Raw genomic sequence first — 17728 nt, 5'->3', positions numbered from 1 at the left:
TTTTTTGGGTTTTATACCCAAACCCTCTGGGCTGCCCTGGCTTTCGCCTCCTCCTTCTGGGTCCAGGTGGCTCTCACACAAACGCTGTATTTGTTACGTCTGTTCGATCGCTCATCCATTCATATCACACCTACGCAGGGCTTCCCGGCGCTGCGGGAACCTGCCTCCTCCTCCAACGCCCCCCAGCCGGAGTGTTCCTGGGCACACAGACAAACCAGCCCCTTACTGCCTAGGTACTCGCCTCGGACCACGCCCACTGCCCCCACTTAACCGCGGCTCGGGCCACCGGCAACCTAGCGCCCACCCGGGCCCCCGGTGGCTGGCCCTGGGCCCGCTGGGCGTCAGCCCCTCAGCTCGGGCCCCGCCCCTCGAGCCCCAGGTGGCCAATAAGCGGGAAGGCCCCGCCCCATCCCGGGGAACCCCGGCCGCCGATTGGGCTGCTCTGGCGCAGTGTCCCCCCGCACGTGGGGCGGGGGCGGGGGTGGGGGTGAATGAAGTGGAAGCGATTACCCAGCCCCCGCGCTCTCCTCCCAGCCCCGCGCTGCCAGTTCCCCGCGGCGCCTAGCCCAGCGCCCGCCCGCCGTCCGCTGTCCTGGACCCTGGCGCCCGGCTTCCCCTGGCCAGGACCCCGCGTCGCAGACCTGCGATGGCCAAGCGCAGCTCGCTGACCATCCGCATCGTGGAGGGGAAGAACCTGCCAGCCAAGGACATGTGAGCGTGGCTGGGGGAGGGAGCCCCAACTTTCCAGGGAAGGGCCCTGTCCCTGTCCCCCCTTACGCCTGACCTTTTGGGGATCCAGCTACAAGTAAAACAGCAGTGGAAGTGTGGCAGCAGTTGAGGGGACGGGCAGGGAAAATGGGGACGGTGAGATTTGATGCGAGTTTCTGACAGCGAGTGCAACAGAGGAAGAGTGTCAGAGACGGTAGGGAACTGGGGAGGGGGGGATCTGTCAAGGGGTTAGTGGGTGAGCACATCTCGGCTTACAAGGGGAAGTGGCTTTGATAGGATAGGAGCTGGCCAGGGGGAGACGTTGTCGCAGGGGAGAAATCTTGGTGAACTGCCCCGGTGAGGGTGGAGTGCCCCCTACAAATGAGAAGTCTGCCTCAGTAGTTCTGGAGCCCTCAGTACCATAAAGTGTGCACCTGAAAGAAGGGCTGTCCCTGGGCTTCCTGTGGTGCATGTGGGAAGGGGGAGACTGGCATGAATAGTGGGTACAAGTCAGGAGGCAGGACAGGGCCAGACTGTGGGAGGGGGTTGTCCCTTGTGTCTTTGGCTTTGTGTGAGCCATCCTGTTGAACCTCACAAGCCCCCAGCAGAGCAATTTCATTCTTCCATTTTACAGATGAGGAAACTGAGGCTCAGGGACCTGAAATTCTGACTCCAAGTGGCAGAGAAAGGTCTTGAATCTAAGGCTCCTAACAGGTTCTGACATCTAGGGATTACTTGTCCCTTGTCCCACTCTTCTCAGTAGGTCTCAGAGTTAAGCCTCCAGATCACCAGCGCCCCATCCTGGCTGTGCCCCCAGCTTCCTCATGTGCAGCGTCAGGCAACTCCATGTTCTAGAAGCCTCAGTTTCCCCTTCCATAAACTAGAGATCGAAATCTCTGTAGAGGGAGGGGAGAAAGCTCAAAGCTGGGAGGGCACTCACTACCTGCAGGCAACCAAGAGGAAGGATAAGTCCAAAGTCTGCTGTGCTGAAGCCTTCCCACCCCTGGGGCTCCTCAGCAGGCTCCCGGATGCAGAGAAGTGGCCCACAGGGGCAGGGGGTAGGGTGGGGGTGGGTAACTCTCTCCCAGCACAGCATTGCAAGCTCAGTGCCACTGAAAGCAGTTCCAGTTCAAGGCCCCCTGGGCCTGACGAGGCCGAGCTCAGCAGTTGCCATGGCAATGAGTGAGGGAGGGGGTGGGTGATCTCAAGGTGGGTTTCTGTGCCTTGGGAAAGGTGGGGTGGCAGCTGGGAATGAAATCTGTTGGTCCAGAAGGCAGATTAACTCTGAGAAGGGTCTCAGCCCCCATGCCCAGCTTCTAAGCGCCCACTCACCCCACTGCTGTGGTAACTAGGTCATCTTGGCCTCCTCTAGCTGGTGGTGGCTGGGAGGAACAGCCCCTCCGTCTGTCGCCTCCCTCCCCATGCCTGAAGCAGCTGGCCCTTGTGCCTGGCTCCAGGCTCTCACCAGCCCAGGGTGGTAAATCCCGTAGGCTATGCCTACCTGGGAACCCAGGTGCCTGGTTCCCTGCCCAGCCCAGCTCTGCACAGCTGGGGCCTCTGGGGAGGAGTCCTTATCCCCAGGGAGAGGGCCTCAGGAATCTCTTTCCTTGCCTGGCCCCCTGCCCTGCCCCCTGCCTGCCCTACTCACCACCTCTCCCCATCCTTCCCTGTGGTGGCTGGTGTACACAGCTCTGACCTGTCAACCATCTCTTAAACTATCTCATCAACTCAGCCCCTCCCATTTGGGCTGTTGCCCTGCACAGCCCTGCCCTCAACATGTATAGGGCCTTCTGCCTTCTAGCACTCTCCTTCAGAGTCCTCCAGAAAATACGGTTCCTCCTTCAGGAACCCTCTTAAACTTCTCCCCAAGGCTTTCCCTGGTGCCCTGGGGAGGATCCATGGCTGCAGTTCTTGCCCTCCAACAGTGGAGGTTAGCTGGAGGCAACCCTTGGTGTGGCAGTTGCTCGATCCTTCAGGAGCAGCCTGACTGTGGGTCAGGGACTGTGGCTCTTTCATGTTGGCATTCCCTGGTGCCCTGAGGGACCTGGTCCCATAAAGGGGGAGATGAAAAGTGTTGAGAAACTTCTCACCTTATCCTCTTATTAGCTGTATATGGTAGATAGTCTCATTTGCAGATGGGGAAACTGAGACTCAAGATGTAGAAACCACTTGCCCAGGTGACACAGCAAGGAGGCAGAGAAATTGGGGTTCAGACTCCCTCTGTCTGCTGTTGACAGGCCAAGAATCCTAGCTCACCTTGCTATGGGGCAACATGGGACTGAGCCTTGGCAACCCCATGCAAAACATTTGGCTTCAGGAACAGCATGGGTTTGACAATCACAGGAGGCCCTCACTGAGTACCAGGGCTTTGCTGTGCCTCCCCAGCCCTATGCCCAGCTCCTGAGCAGCCTCCTTCCAGCCAGGGCTCACACACTTCTGAGTTCATGGGGAGTTCACCACCTTTCATTGTGACTTATCTTGACAGAGAGAGTTTTGAGGGGGGTAGTCATTCCCACACAGTTGCCACCTGCCTCCCTGCTGCTTCCATTCATGAGTTTTTGTTCCTCTTAGGGCACAGAGCTCAGCTGTGCTGTACTTCCCATTGGCAGCGGCTTCTGGAGTCTGCCTGCCTTGCCACCCTCCTTCCTACTGCCTCCTATCCCTGGGCATCTAGGTCAGCTAGGTAGGAGCCAACGGTCATGGTGACCACTGGTCCCCTGGCTCCCATGCCCAGTGGCCCTGGGGACAGACCCAGGGCTATTTCAGGGTTTCCCCTAGTCCTCCTCCTTCTATAGTCTAGAAATTGCCAGGGCCCTAAATATAGAGGTTCTGCAGGGAGCCAGACGAGGCCAGTGGCAACGGACTGGCTTGCAGAAGGAGAAGTGGAAGAGGGGCCTGGCCCAGGGGCCTCACCAGGCAGAGGGTGGTAGACAGAGCCTGGGTCCTCACGGTTCACTAGAGACCACGGTTGGGCCTAAGTCCTTAAACCTGGCCTGAGCCCACTCTTGACACTGTCCCCTTCCCACCCCTCTGATCCAGTGACCCAGCTTATCACAGTCTTCTTCCTGCCTCCAGGCCTTTCCCACTCCAGTGATGCTGTCTGCACCCCATGACCCAGACCTCACCATTCATTCATGCATTCACTTACTGCGTGAGAGCTGTGGGCAGCAGTGGGCAGCGTTGGGCTGGGCAAGAGTTGGCTGGGCCTGAGGGTCCCCCAGGCCAGGAAGCAATAGCAGTCCAGTGGTTGGGGACAGCCCAGAGAGGTCCCCCCATTGCCTCAGCCAGTGTTAATCTCTCCCTGCTTCCTCTGGGCTCCCTGAACAAATGCATGTGGGGCTCCTGGATTCTGCAGCCCAGCACCTGGGGTACACAGGGGCCTCATTGCTTGAGGCCTGGAGTCCCCTGGCTTTGGGCTGGTGGGATGCAATCTAGATCGTTTGTGGAAGACTCCTTGGCAGAGAGGGCTCTTGAGTGATTGGGGGTGGATAGAGGTTACAGGCAAAGGAGCTGAGTCTCAGGAAGTGTTAGCATTTACTTAGCACCTTTGAGAGGCTGGCCCTGTCATCATCTCATGGACCCAGGGCAGCTGACCAGTGAGCTGAGATTACAGTTCCCATTCCACAAGTGGGAAAACTGAGCCTAGGCAGACATTTGCTGTCCATGCTGGGAAAACTTCTGGAGATGTGTGCTCGAGTTGCTTTTGAGAAGGGAAGCAGAACTTGGAGTTCCCCAATCTGCAGCATATAAATACACTTCCTTTTTATGGATGCCTGCAGGAGAAACAGTTCTAGAGACAGTCCTTATCCTCCCTTGTCCAGTGTCAGCCCTGGGTCTGGGGGGAGATCCCTCTTAACCCCAGGGATCTGCCACCAACCTGAGGCTGGGGAAACTGAGCAGCCTTCATTCCTCCTTTCCTAGGTGGCTGGGAGTTCTCCAGGGTAGACTATATTTACTTGTTCACTCATTCATTCACCAATTCATTCAGTAAACACTTACGGGACCCCTGTCTTGTGCCAAGCCCTGTACTGGGTCCTGGGGACACAAAAGAGGTTCCCACCCTTAGGGAGTTCATGGCAGGTAGAGGAGGCAGCTGAGGACATTACATTACTAACTTCTGGGATGAAGGGGGAGGCAGCACGGGGGAAACTTATCCTTGCCTTGGGGCAGGGGAAAGTTTTCAGAGAAGGGGGCTGAGGACAGACAGTCCTGGCAGGAGAGCGGCTAGGAGGAGCAAAGGCTGGGCATGGGGGAAGAAAGGGGCTAGAGGTTGGTGTGAAAAGTAGGGGTGCAGAAATTTGCCTGGGGCTGCTGCTTGGACACTGTCTGGGGACAATGCAGGCATAGAGTGGGAGTGGACAGGAAGTGGGGAAATCCTTTCCCAAGCATCTCCCCTTCACCCCTTCACTCTGTTCCCTCCTTTTATCTCACCCCGTGCCCTTCCCTGTTTCTCTCCTCTCCGCCCCCAACCCCTGCAGGTGGAAGGGGAGCCTTGGTGCGGGTTCCTGCCTTTCCCTCATCACTCCCCTCCCAGGCTGAGGGTGAGGGCACGTGTTTTGGCCCGTGGAGCCTTTGGGCTCCAGCCCAGGATTCAGTACTTCTAACCCCTGAGCCTGCCCCGTTTTGAGGCGCCCTGCCTCCCCCGCCAACCCCTGGCAGAGGGAGGGGCGGTCCTGGGAGGTCCCACCCCTGCTGGCATCCCTCCAGTCCCGCCCCCTGCCCATCTGTCTTGCAGCACCGGCAGCAGTGACCCCTACTGCATCGTGAAGGTGGACAATGAGCCCATCATCAGGTACCGCACACACCCCTGTGAGCGTCTGATGTGCTCCCAAAGGGGTATGAATTTTGCAGGGGATGGGTGAGGGCTTGGAGCACCCACTCCCCGGGGCCCCTGCCATGCCTGCCACAAGAGCTGGAGGTGAGAAAGAGCTCCCAGTAACTCAGGGCATTAACTCAGTGCAGATTCTTACCGGATTCTGTTCATCTTTACAGTCTTGACAGCCCCCAAGAGAGACAGATGATGCCCGTGACGCTCAGTAACCACAGCTGTCTCTTATGGAGTGATGTCTCTGCCAGACTCTGTGCTAACTTTTTTCAGCCTGTGTAATTCCTACTATGAGCTAGATACTATATCATCAAACCCCATTTTCAGATGAGGTTGTGGCTTAGGGACACTAAGTAACTTGCTCAAGGTTACATACCTAGTTAAGTGGCAAAACCAGGCTGGCTGACCCCAGAGCCTAAACTCCTTCCCCCCAATGCCTGAGGCAGTGCCACAGCGATTGTTCCCCAGCTTGCACCCCTTACCCTTCATGCCCCCTCCTCCGTGGTTTCCCTGATCTCTTGGCAAGGTTTTGCTCTCCTGTCCCCTCTCCACCCAGGCCCCTGCCTCCAAGTCCATGGCCAGAGCCACCCACTGATCCCCTTTAACCAAAGCTTCAGGCTCCCAGTTCTTATCCCCCTTCAGGCAGGGCCTAGCCTAGGGGTCCTCAAACTTTTTAAACAGGGGGCCAGTTCACTGCCCCTCAGACCATTGAAGGGCCGGACTGCGGGCCATGGGGCAAGTCAGCTGCTAAGCGGGATAGGCAGTGGCGGCAAAAACACCCAGCAGGCCGGATAAATGTCCTAGGCGGGCTGCATGTGACCCGCGGGCCATAGTTTGAGGACACCTGGCCTAGCCTTTCTCAAGTGTCTCCAAACCATGGTCACCAAGGAGGGAGGGTCATGATGGTTCTGATTATCCCAATGCAGACAGGGAAGCCGAAGCCCCTGAGTTCAGATGACCTGCATGAGAAGTGGTTGGCATGAGAGTGGTCCCCTGAGGTTCCATCTGGGTCCTTGGGGAGGTTCAGCTTCCTCCACCCCATTGCCATGCTGAGTCTCAAGAGGTGAAGGCTCAGACTCTGAGGGGTGTGGCCAGAGCTGGGTGAAGGTGGGAGATCAGATGTGTCGTCCCAGCTCTGCAGCTGTCCTGAGACAGCTGCCCTGTGACTGGAGGCCAGCTACTGTCAGCTGTGGTCTCAATTTCTCCAAATATAAGATAGCTGGTTAGCCCTGTGTCCATCCAGGGCAGAGAGGGAGGCCAGGGCACGTGAATGGTAGTGCCCTGGATGGTGGAATCTGAGGAGGAAGCCCGTTTTTGCTGGTCAGGGGAGAAAGATACAAGGAAGGTGGGCCTGGGAGCAGCCTGATGGGTGCTGACGGTCCTCTCTTGCAGGACAGCCACCGTGTGGAAGACCCTATGCCCCTTCTGGGGTGAGGAGTATCAGGTGCATTTGCCACCCACTTTCCATGCCGTGGCCTTCTACGTCATGGATGAGGACGCCCTCAGGTGAGTGCCCCCACTCTTCAGCTGGAGCCTGGATGCACACAACTGCCCAGCTCTCCATCCTGTTTCGCTGCCAAGATGTTGGTGCCTTTACATCCTCTTTGCAGTCTGGAGGGAGGCAGAGCACAGAGGGCCTGGGAGGGACAGAGCAGGGATTTGCAGGGCATGCATCACATCACGTGGGTACATGTGTAGGAATAGGCACAGGTGTGTATGGACTGCGTGTGCATGGGTGTGTGAGCTGTGAAATGAGCACCCAGAGAGCAGGAACTTGGCCTTTGTGGAGGCACACATGTTGGTCCATATACAGAAACATCACATTCCCACAGAGGGTCCAGAATCCAGAAGCTATGGGTCCAGCTATCTTGGGCTATGCTGCAAGTGACTAGAGTGTCCATCTCCCTGCTCCTCACAGGGGACACTGAACTTGGTGGGAGGGGGTGCTGGGTCCCTGGGGAGCAAGTGCTGCAGCCCTGCTCAGCTCTGGTTCCATCTCTACCCTCTAGCCGAGATGACGTTATTGGGAAGGTCTGCCTTACACGGGACATGCTGGCCTCTCATCCTAAAGGTAAGATCCTCGAGAGCTGGTCATTCCTGCCTCTCCCCTTTCTCCCCACTGCCCCTGGTATGTGCACTCCCACCTCTTTCTCATTCAGAGACCTTCCCTCTGGGCTCCTCAAGTCCTGTGTTCAGGGGAGGCCATTTCTACTCTCCCTAGAAGCCTGTGCCCATGGCTCTCCCTGCACCTGCAGCCTCTGTGTTCTTCTGTCCATCCTTGAGACTGGTGCTTCCCTAGGGTGAAGAGGGGCTGCTGATGGTGGGGTCTGAGGCCTGCTCCCTTATACTCCAATGCTGAAGTATAGGGATCCCTCTTCCCAGATGGTCTAGCTTCTGTACCTCTTAGGGTCCCCTCTGCCTGGGCCCTAGTGCCACTCTGTCCTATGTCTAAGGGGTTGACCTGGAGCAAGTCAAATCTAGAGAACCCCTTGGATTATCCCAGGGATACAAACATTGTTTTAATGGGTCAGCCCTGCACCAGCCTCACTGTGTGACCTTGGGCAGGTCTTGCCTTCTCTGGGCTGGTCTGAGAGTTCAGAGGAGTTCCTGAATGCTTCAGGCACTGTGTCCAAGCTTCTGTGACCCTCTCACTGACTTCCCCAGCACACACCTGCTCCTGTCTGTGAGACTGGGGCAGGCATGGGGAGGTGGCAGACTGCTGACTCACGGAGTCTCTTGGCCCCAGCCAGGACAGAAGCCTCTCCTGCCTGCAGCTCCAGTCAGCCTGTCTGGGGTCCAGGGCCCCAGTGAAGCCTTTCCTCAGAGTCCCTCTTTTGCTTCTGCAAATAGCCTCAGATCCTCCTCTCAGCAGCCCTAGGAAGACCCACTCTCCTCTCCTTTTTTTTTTCTGAGACAAAGTCTTAGTTTGTTGCTCTGGGTAGAGTGCAGTGTTATATTGTAGCTCACTGCAATTTCCAACTCCTGGGCTCAAGTGATCCTCCTGCTTCAACTTCCCTAGTGGCTGGGACTACAGGTGCCTGCCACAATGCCTGGCTAATTTTTCTAGTTTTAGTAGAGACAGGGTCTTGCTCTTCCTCAGACTAGTTTCATACTCTTGAGTTCAAGCAGTTTTCCCAGAGTGCTAGGATAACAGGTGTGAGCCACTGTTCTTGGTCTTTCCTCCTGTTTTAAGAAGGGGAAACTGAGGGAAACACGATGAATTAGGGTCAGGACCACTGAATGCATTGTGGCACAATAGGGATGCCACAGGCCCTCACTTCAACTTCTAATCCCAGTTCTTCCAGCTGCACTTGTTCAGGCTTTGACCCCCAGTTTCCTCTCTAACATTAGGGAAGACCGTCCCTGCCTCAAAGGTACTTGAGGAGATTCTGAGGGGATTATGGAGGGGCCATGTGGTGCCTGGCAGGGCTGAGGGTGAAAGGTGTGGCCGGAAAGGGCCAGGCCCTTGGCTCAGCCACAGCCTCACAGGTTTCAGCGGGTGGGCCCACCTGACGGAGGTCGACCCTGATGAGGAGGTGCAGGGTGAGATACACCTGCGGCTGGAGGTGGTGCTGGGGCTCCGGGCCCACCGGTTGCGCTGCTCCGTGCTGGAGGCCAGGTGAGATGAGGGGCTTGGGATGCAGGCAGTGGGGCCCATGAAATCAAAGAACCCCATTGGAGAGCCTCTCCTCCCCTCCCTGCACCCCTGCCTCTTGGTCTCTGGGGTTCCTCCCATCAAAGCCCATTCTCAAGAGAGATTCTGGGAGGTTTACCTAACTTGAAGATGTTTTCTGGGTGGTCTCCAGGAAACTCCAGAGGTACATCCCTCAAGGGGGGAGGGGTGATGTTCTGATGGTGGGACTTCAGGCATCATAGAGCAGTGGGGTAGGGGAACCCTGAACTGTGACCCCAGTGCCCCAGCACCAAGGCTGTGCTTCCCTCAGGTTTAATCCTAAAGTGAACTTGACCTGGTGTGTGTGTGTGTGTGTGTGTGTGTGTATCCTTGGTAGGGTTAGAGGGTGAAGAGAGTTGCTAAAATCTCCATATGGGCAGGATGGGGGGGTTCTTCCCAGGAAGAAGAGTGGCTTGAATGGCTCAGTGGGCCTGAGTCACCTGTGCCACAGCCACCCCACCCCCCACCCCCATGGTATTTTTAGCTGCAGGCACCACTCCCGTCTGGGCCTGGGTGTGAGTCACACTCCATGAGAAGCGCCTTCCTTTCTGGCTCCAAACCCACATCCCTGGAGTCCCTCCTTGCCTTTTGGGTGGGAGGGAGGCCTCCAGCCAGCCAGCACCTGTGGAGCAAGTGTGCCCCCACCCTGGGATGACCAGCCTGTCTGGGAGGGAAATTTCTCTTCAGCAAACAAAGGGTGTGGGTTGGATGGTGCAGAAATTGTGCATTCTGTGGCTTCCCTGGCTTTATTTTCTGCCCTGGGAAAATGGAAATGGATGGAAAATGGCTGGACCTGGGCTGAGCCGCAGCCATCCCCCTTTGTCACTCCTTCCCTCTTCCCGCCACTCCCTGGCTATCTGGGGCATGGACATGCACACATGTGCACCCATTACCATATGTGGCCAGGCTATGGGACCTTGGGGCTGCTTCTCCAGGGCACCCATCCCCACCCATAGAGAAGGGCAATGCCAAAGCATTTCTCCTGGTCCATAACCTTCCTCCAAGAATCTCTTTCCAACCCAGTGGCTGGGCCAGTCTGGCTTCCCCTTGGCAAGTCCCAGCAGGGGGAGAGGTGTATCCAGGCCTCTCCAAATTGTCCTTGGCAACATGGGTCCTGTTGGGATCCTGCGTCAGAATAAGAAGCCCCATTTGCTGCAGAGGGAGGACACGTGTTTCTTATCTCGCTGGGCAGATCTTCAAGGCCAAACCTTGGAGTTCTGTTAGACAGTCTTTTTGTTTTGTTTTTTTTTTTGAGACAGAGTCTCACTCTGTGCCCTGGGTATAGAGCCATAACATCAGCCTACTCACAGCAACCTCAAACTCTTGAGCTCAAGTGATCCTCTTGCCTCAACCTCCTGTGTAGCTGGGACCATAGGCACCTGCCACAACACTTGGCTAGTTTTTCTTTCTTTTTTAGTAGTAGAGACAGGGTATTGCTCTTGCTCGGGCTGGTCTCCATCTCCTGAGCTCAAGCGATTCACCCGCTTCAGCCTCCCAAAGTACTAGGATTACAGGCGTGAGCCACCTTACCCAGCCAATTAGACAGTTTTGCAGATGAAAGAAAGGCAGGCATGAGAAGCTAAAACTTAAAATATGGAAAGGAAGCAGGCAGAATAATGTCTATAGTAAACAGAAATGTGCGCTTGTTATTCTTCCACAAAAGGCTCTGACTGCAGGTGCTGTGACTGGACTACGGTTTTATAAATCTCCATCTGTGGAGAGAGGGAAGGAAGGCTATCAGGGCTGCACCTCACTCACCTCAAGGAGGGGGACATTACTGAGGCAGGCCTTATAGAAGGCCATTACCTCATGAGGCCTAAGTGGGTGAGGAAACTCAGGTTCAGAGAAGTTGCCCCTGCCCCACGGGGCAGAGGGCTCAACCTGGGCACTTGCCTCCTTGCACCTACAAAGTGACAAGTAGTAGCTGGTCTGCAGCTACACAGCCAGACAGAGTCACAGAATCCACCTTGAGGGAGTCTTGGCCATGTAGGAGACACTGGGGAGATGGCTGTGGGATCAGGGACCCAGAAGGGAGGAAGATGCATCCCATAGCCAGCTCCCAGGTCAGGATGTACCCTGGCCTTTCTGGCTTGGTGTGGTGACCTCATAGTGGTGACAGGCTTGGGGGGCACAGGTGACAAGTAGGTGACCCTCCCCCCCCAACACCAGGGACCTAGCCCCAAAGGACCGGAATGGTGCATCTGACCCCTTTGTCCGAGTGCGCTACAACGGCCGGACGCAGGAAACCTCGGTGAGGAGACCAGTGGGCCTAGGAGGGGCAGGAGACTCAGACTCCATCAGCCCTGCCCTTAGCATCACCTGGGAGGTCAGACTGGGGCCTTAGTCTCACAGAGCAGGCCCAGAGAAGGGGGTAACCTCTCTGAGGGGACGTGGCAAGTCTCAGCCCCTCTAGTGCCAACCCCCTTTCACCCCTGGCCCAGCGTGAGTGGGGTTAACCTGAAAAGTCCAATGGGGGTCCACCCTGCCTTCTCCATCCCTGAGAAATGGCCTGGGTGGTGGGCTCAGTGTTGGGGGAAGACGCCAAAGGTCTAGGTTCTTAATGCTGTGGGGCCTTGGATCAGTCCCTTCCCCACCCTGGGCTTCAATTTCCCTGTCTTGAGAAATGGGTAGAGCTTGGACAGGACATTTTGACCTCTGCTATTGCAGAGCCCCTGAGCCAAGGAAAGTATTTGGGGTAGCTCTCCCCTTAGCTGGGGCTGGGAAGCCCTGTGGAGTCAGCCCCACCCCTTCTACCATCTTCTGGACAGATTGTGAAGAAATCGTGCTACCCACGCTGGAACGAGACCTTTGAGTTTGAGCTGGAGGAGGGGGCTGCAGAAGCACTGTGCGTGGAGGCCTGGGACTGGGACCTCGTCAGCCGAAATGACTTCCTAGGCAAAGTGAGCACTGCTCTGGGGTGCACCTGCCTCCTTCGACACCTGGCCTCCAGAACCAGTAACTTCCCTTACTGCTGCTGATGCTCAGGGACCCTTGGGAGGGGCCCCTCCCAACTAAGAATGGTAGTTAGCAAGGAGCGGACCTAAGTGTCCTAGCCCCAGCATGAACCCCCATCTGCCCTACCCCCAGGTGGTGGTCAACATCCAGAGACTCTGGGAGGCCCAGCAGGAGGAAGGCTGGTTCCGGTTGCAGCCTGACCAGTCCAAGAGTCGGCTGGACAAGTGAGTACTGGGACGTGGCAGCAGGGCTGGGGGCTGAGACTGGAGAATTGGCTCCAGGCAGGCAGGGCAGATGGCGGGGTCAGGGATCTTCATCTAGGGCAGGATCCTTTTCCAGGCTGCACTCCTTCTTGTCCTTCCCATGGTCCTGCACTCAGCCCTACCCTCTGCTTTCTGCCTTCTAGTGCTCAGACCTTTTCCCTTTAAGGGTTTCCCTACAAACCTCAGACCAGGGTTCAAGCCTCCAGCATCAGTTTCCCCATGCCATGGCTCACTCCCCAAGATTCTCCAGGAACAGGGCTGCCAGATAAAAGCACACTCAATTAAAACTGAATTTCAGGTAGATGGCATAGCTCACAGCAACCTCAAACTCTTGGGCTCAAGTGACCCTCTTGCCTCAGCCTCTGGAGTAGCTGGGACTACAGACATGAACCACAATTTCCAGCTAGTTTTTCTATTTATTTATTTATTTGCAGTTTTTGGCCAGGGCTGGGTTTGAACCCTCCACCTTTGGTATATGGGGCTGGCGCCCTACTCCTTTGAGCCACAGGCACTGCCCCTATTTATTTATTTTAGTAGAGATAGATCTTGCTCTTGCTCAGGCTGGTCTCGAACTCTTGAACTCAGGTTATCCACCTGCCTATAGGCCTCATAGAGTGCTAGGATTACAGGCATGAGCCACCACACCTGGCTGACCACTTTCTTAGTATAAGAATGACTATGAATTATATGAGACATACTAACAGTAAAAATCTTCAAATGTAACTGGGCGTCTTGGGTTTTTATTTTGCCAAGTTTGGCAGTCTAGCTGGGACCTGGCTGCCTTGCTGTGTTCCCCACAGCCCTTGGGTTGCTCAGATTTGTCTCCTGGTAGAAGGCCCCAGACCCCCATCCCCATCCTGGGCAGAGTAGGTGGATGGATGTCAGCACCAAGCCATTTCCAATGAACCAGCCACAGGCCTATCTTTTTTTTATTGTTGTTATTGAGACAGTGTCTCACTATGTCGCCCCATGGTAGAGTGCCCTGGAGTCACAGCTCACAGCAACCTCAACCTCTTGGGCTTAAGCCATTCTCTTGCCTCAGCCTCCCAAGTAGCTGGGACTACAGGCACCCACCACAACGCCCAACTATTTTTGTTGCAGTTGTCGTTGTTTAGCAGGCACAGGCTGGGCTCAAACCCACCAGCCTTAGTGTACGTGGCTGACGCCATAACCACTGTGTTATGGGCGCCAAGCCAACGGGCCTATCTTGATGTTTCTATGCACAAAGTGTATGCTGGTTACCTTGGTCCACACCCTCCCCAGGAGGGGTCAGAATAGGGGTCAGATCTGATGTGGCAAGTTGCTTGACCTGCTTGAGCCTCAGTTTCCCTGGAAGGTTGTTATGAAGGTTGGGAATTTGTTTCCAGTGCACATATGAAGGTGCTATTATCTGGGTGTTTGTAGATTTGAGGTTGAGGAGGCCCATATGCCCACATGGGTTAAGCTTGGGGTCCATAGGAGCCTGGAAATAGCAGGGAGCCAGGCCTTAAAAATGGACAGAGGTTCCATAAGTGTAGGGACAGAGGAAATAAGCAATAGGCCAGAGCCTGGGTGATGGGAATGCAGGGAACCCTGGAGGGGAGGAACAGAGATAGGGCAGCTGGCCCCAAGGGGAAAGGACATGGGAGGGGGATGGCTGAGGACAGCCTGGTCCCTGATGGAGAGGTCACGGCTGCCCTTTCCAGGGGCAACCTGGGCTCCTTGCAGCTGGAGGTGCGGCTACGGGATGAGACAGTGCTGCCTTCTAGCTGCTACCAGCCCTTAGTGCAGCTGCTGTGCCATGAGGTGAAGCTGGGCAGCCAGGTGAGGGGGATCTGTGGGGAGGTGAGAGGGTCTGGGCATGGAATGCCTGTCCTCCCCTTCCTTCCAAACCCATCCTACAGTGCAGGAAACTGAGTTCTCAGGATGTAAGGAGTTGGCCAGTGCCCTGGGTCCCACCCCTGGGCATCCCTTGGGCAAGTGCCCCCTTCACCTTGGCACTCTAAGGACCTCAGAGTGAAGGTTTGGGTTCCCCTGTGCCTCTCCCAGCCCAGCCTCTCCCTGCCCACTCCTGCAGGGCACAGGGCAGCTGATCCCACTCATTGAGGAGTCAACCAGCACCGAGTGCCGCCAAGATGTGGCCACAAACCTGCTCAAGCTCTTCCTGGGGCAGGGGCTGGCCAAAGACTTTCTGGACCTGCTCTTCCAGCTGGAGCTGGGGCGCACCAGTGAGGCCTGGGAGGGGGTCAGTGGGGGGATGGGTGGGAGAGGAGAGTGGGAGTCTGCAGGAGGCAGATGGGGGCAGATGGGAGGAGAGAAACCAACAGTGGCAAGGAGGCCCTTTACTGAAGGGCTAGCTTAGAGTCCCCAGCCCCCTGTCCTCTTTGCTCCTTCCTACTAAGCCTTGTCCCAGCCCCCTCTGCGCTGGAACTTCTGCTTGTAGGTGAAGCCAACACCCTGTTCCGGAGCAATTCCCTGGCCTCAAAGTCTATGGAGTCTTTTCTAAAGGTGAGGCTGCAGGGCATATTGTCCTTGTTTTATAGATGACAAGACCCTGAGTTTCAGAGAGGTCAAGAGCTAGTGTTGGTACCGCAACTCAAGTATTCTGTTTCAGTGTCCAGGGCCCTTTAAGGTTAAGAATTTCATTCATTCATTAATTCATTCATTCATTCATGGAGCAGCAGTGTGTAGATCTGCCTTTTGGGCAGATACAGCAGGCCAAAGGTGCAGGGGAAGGTGCGGAGCCAGCTGCTGGGAGGTGGGCAGCTGGTGATGAAGAAACACAACCCATATGCCTTGCGGTGGCCCGTAGGTGGCTGGGATGCGGTACCTGCATGGCATCCTGGGCCCTATCATCGACAAGGTGTTTGAGGAGAAGAAGTACGTGGAGCTGGACCCCAGCAAAGTGGAAGTTAAGGATGTCGGGTGAGGCTGGATAATCCCTGGGGGTGCAGTGGTAGGGTGTGGGTCAGGCCCTATCCACAAGTGTGTGTATGTCTCCGCCTGGGTTTACCCCTCGCTGCTCTGCCCACCTGTGTGTTGTTTCTGTGTGGTGCCTCCCCGCGCCTACGTCTGCTGGAGCTCCTTACCGCTGCGCTCTCTGTGGCCCCGCCCCGGCCCACGCAGGTGCTCCGGGCTGCACCGCCCGCAGACTGAAGCCGAGGTGCTGGAGCAGAGTGTGCAGACGCTGCGTGCCCACCTGGGGGCGCTACTGAGCGCTCTCACTCGCTCGGTGCGCGCGTGCCCCGCCGTGGTGCGCGCCACCTTCCGCCAGCTTTTCCGGCGCGTGCGCGAGCGCTTCCCGGGAGCCCAGCACGAGGTGCGCCCCCTGCACGAGAGGACGGAAGGTGGTGGAGAGGCTGGAAGCAGCGGGCAGAGGGGCAGGGACACGGCCACAGCAGAGGGGGCTGCCCAGCGCCCAGGCTCGGGGGAATCCAGCTCCACGCTCTCCTACACCCCTCCAGAACGTGCCATTTATCGCTGTCACCAGCTTCCTATGCCTGCGGTTCTTCTCTCCCGCTGTCATGTCGCCGAAGCTCTTCTATCTGCGGGAGCGGCATGCGGACGCCCGCACCAGCCGTACACTGCTCCTACTGGCCAAGGTGCGGGCCTGCTGCGGACAGGGACGGGATGCCTGTCTAGTGTTGCACCGGGGCCCTTTCCTGGACTGTGCTATATTCTCTACTGGCTCCAGGAAGGCTTTGCGGCGAGGCCACTGATATCCTTACATGATTATTGCACTTAACAGTTTGCAAAGCTTCTGTGTTCACCTCACCTGAGCTCCATCAGGGAACAGGCCTACGTAGAGGGGTCAGAGGTTGCCCAAGGCCGCACAGCCTCAGTGGTGACCCAGGGCCTTCCCACCTGAGTCTACTTACTCCCTGGCTACTTCACTCAGTGCAGCAGTCTGATGTTAAACCTGCAGAGGAAACGGGATAAGTTGGGCCCACATGGTCTAAACTGTCAGGACCTCAAAGGCTGTGATCTATCCCTGATCCCCTGATGGGTTGGGGTGGGCCTGTAGGCAGGACCTCTACCATCTCTGCCTCCATCTCTACAGGCTTGCAAGGGGATTAGGGGAATGCAGTCACCAGCCCCCACCTAGCAGAGCCTGGTCCTTCATTCTATCTCACACACACACACCCCTCCCCCTGCCAGGCTGTCCAGAACATAGGCAACATGGACACGCCAGCTTCTAGGGCCAAGGAGGCTTGGATGGAGCCTCTGCAGCCCACCGTGCGCCAAGGCGTGGTGCAGCTGAAGGACTTCATCACCAAGCTCGTGGACATTGAAGAGAAAGAGGGTGAGCGTCCCTTCACATGGCCCACCCACAGCCTCCTGCTCCCCTTTGCTTCCTGCCCAGCCTGTTGGTCTGATTGTGCTTCTTCACTGGGCTCCCCTTTCCTCTCCCTCCTTGGCCCTCAGCAGAGCTGGACCTTCAGCAGATGCTGAGCTTGCAGGCACCACCCGTGAAGGAGGGGCCACTCTTCATCCACAGGACCAAGGGCAAGGGCCCCCTAACGTCCTCCTCCTTCAAGAAGCTCCACTTCTCCCTCACCACTGAGGCCCTCAGCTTTGCCAAGACACCCAGCTCCAAGGTGGGTAAGGAGGGAAGATGGCAAGAGAGGCTCAGAGAGATGACAGCACCTTAGAGGCACCTGTCCCTTCTCGAGGGGGTACATCTGTGGCCCTCCAGAGTCAGACAAGAAAGCCAGGCTAGACCAGGTTTCCTGTGTCTTTACTACTTCTCAGCCAGACCACTCAAGACCAAGGAGCATGAGACCTCTCTGCCACAAAGCACATGGGACAGACAGTGACTATGGTGTCTAGCCCTGGCTCTTTGGTGAGGTACATGGAAAGTGGAGCTCAGAGGGGTGTGCTTCTGAGAGATCAGGGAGGCTGTGAGGGGCCAGGACAGACCTTGAGTCATGGAGTTCCAGCTCTGGCTTAGCCATGTGCATTTAGGGAAAGACACCTCTCTGAGCCTTGGTGTCTTTGTAAGTTTAGGAAGATGGTCCTTATTTAACAGGTTGTTGATAGTTACATGAGATGATGTCTCTAAGGGTCCTAACCTATGACCTGCCGTGGTACAATGTAGGCAAATGGTATTATTATTATTATTGAGACAGAGTATCACTTTGTTGCCCTTGGTAGAGTACCGTGGCATCACAGCTCACAGTAACCTCAAACTCTGGGGTTCAAGAGATTCTCTTGCCTCAGCCTCCCAAGTAGCTGGGACTACAGGCGCCTGCCACAACGCCCGGCTATTTTTTTGTTGTAGTTTTCCCTATTGCGAGTGTCCCTTCCCATCTGTGAGTTTTCCTT

The 17728-nt window shown here is 56.4% G+C and overlaps 1 protein-coding gene across 2 annotated transcripts in view; it reads left to right on the top strand.

The window, feature by feature from the left end:
* The first annotated feature begins 646 nt into the window (after nucleotides 1–646).
* The window catches only part of LOC100965532 (ras GTPase-activating protein 4), a 29043-nt gene continuing 11961 nt past the window's right edge, over nucleotides 647–17728 (top strand). For both annotated transcript variants that reach the window (XM_003794178.3, XM_003794177.3), the window contains exons 1-16: nucleotides 647–711; nucleotides 5444–5500; nucleotides 6926–7039; nucleotides 7543–7604; nucleotides 9023–9152; nucleotides 11376–11457; nucleotides 11975–12106; nucleotides 12294–12385; nucleotides 14110–14227; nucleotides 14481–14631; nucleotides 14847–14911; nucleotides 15216–15328; nucleotides 15530–15722; nucleotides 15868–16005; nucleotides 16562–16706; nucleotides 16832–17001. In XM_003794178.3, the coding sequence (XP_003794226.1) occupies nucleotides 647–711; nucleotides 5444–5500; nucleotides 6926–7039; nucleotides 7543–7604; nucleotides 9023–9152; nucleotides 11376–11457; nucleotides 11975–12106; nucleotides 12294–12385; nucleotides 14110–14227; nucleotides 14481–14631; nucleotides 14847–14911; nucleotides 15216–15328; nucleotides 15530–15722; nucleotides 15868–16005; nucleotides 16562–16706; nucleotides 16832–17001 (1827 nt within the window). The remainder of the gene's footprint in view (nucleotides 712–5443; nucleotides 5501–6925; nucleotides 7040–7542; nucleotides 7605–9022; nucleotides 9153–11375; nucleotides 11458–11974; nucleotides 12107–12293; nucleotides 12386–14109; nucleotides 14228–14480; nucleotides 14632–14846; nucleotides 14912–15215; nucleotides 15329–15529; nucleotides 15723–15867; nucleotides 16006–16561; nucleotides 16707–16831; nucleotides 17002–17728) is intronic.

The sequence above is a fragment of the Otolemur garnettii genome, unplaced genomic scaffold, assembly GCF_000181295.1.
Source record: "Otolemur garnettii isolate 467f Iridium unplaced genomic scaffold, OtoGar3 scaffold00077, whole genome shotgun sequence".
In the NCBI taxonomy this organism is placed as follows: Eukaryota; Metazoa; Chordata; class Mammalia; order Primates; family Galagidae; genus Otolemur; species Otolemur garnettii.
This window is presented reverse-complemented; position numbering and strand designations above follow the sequence as displayed.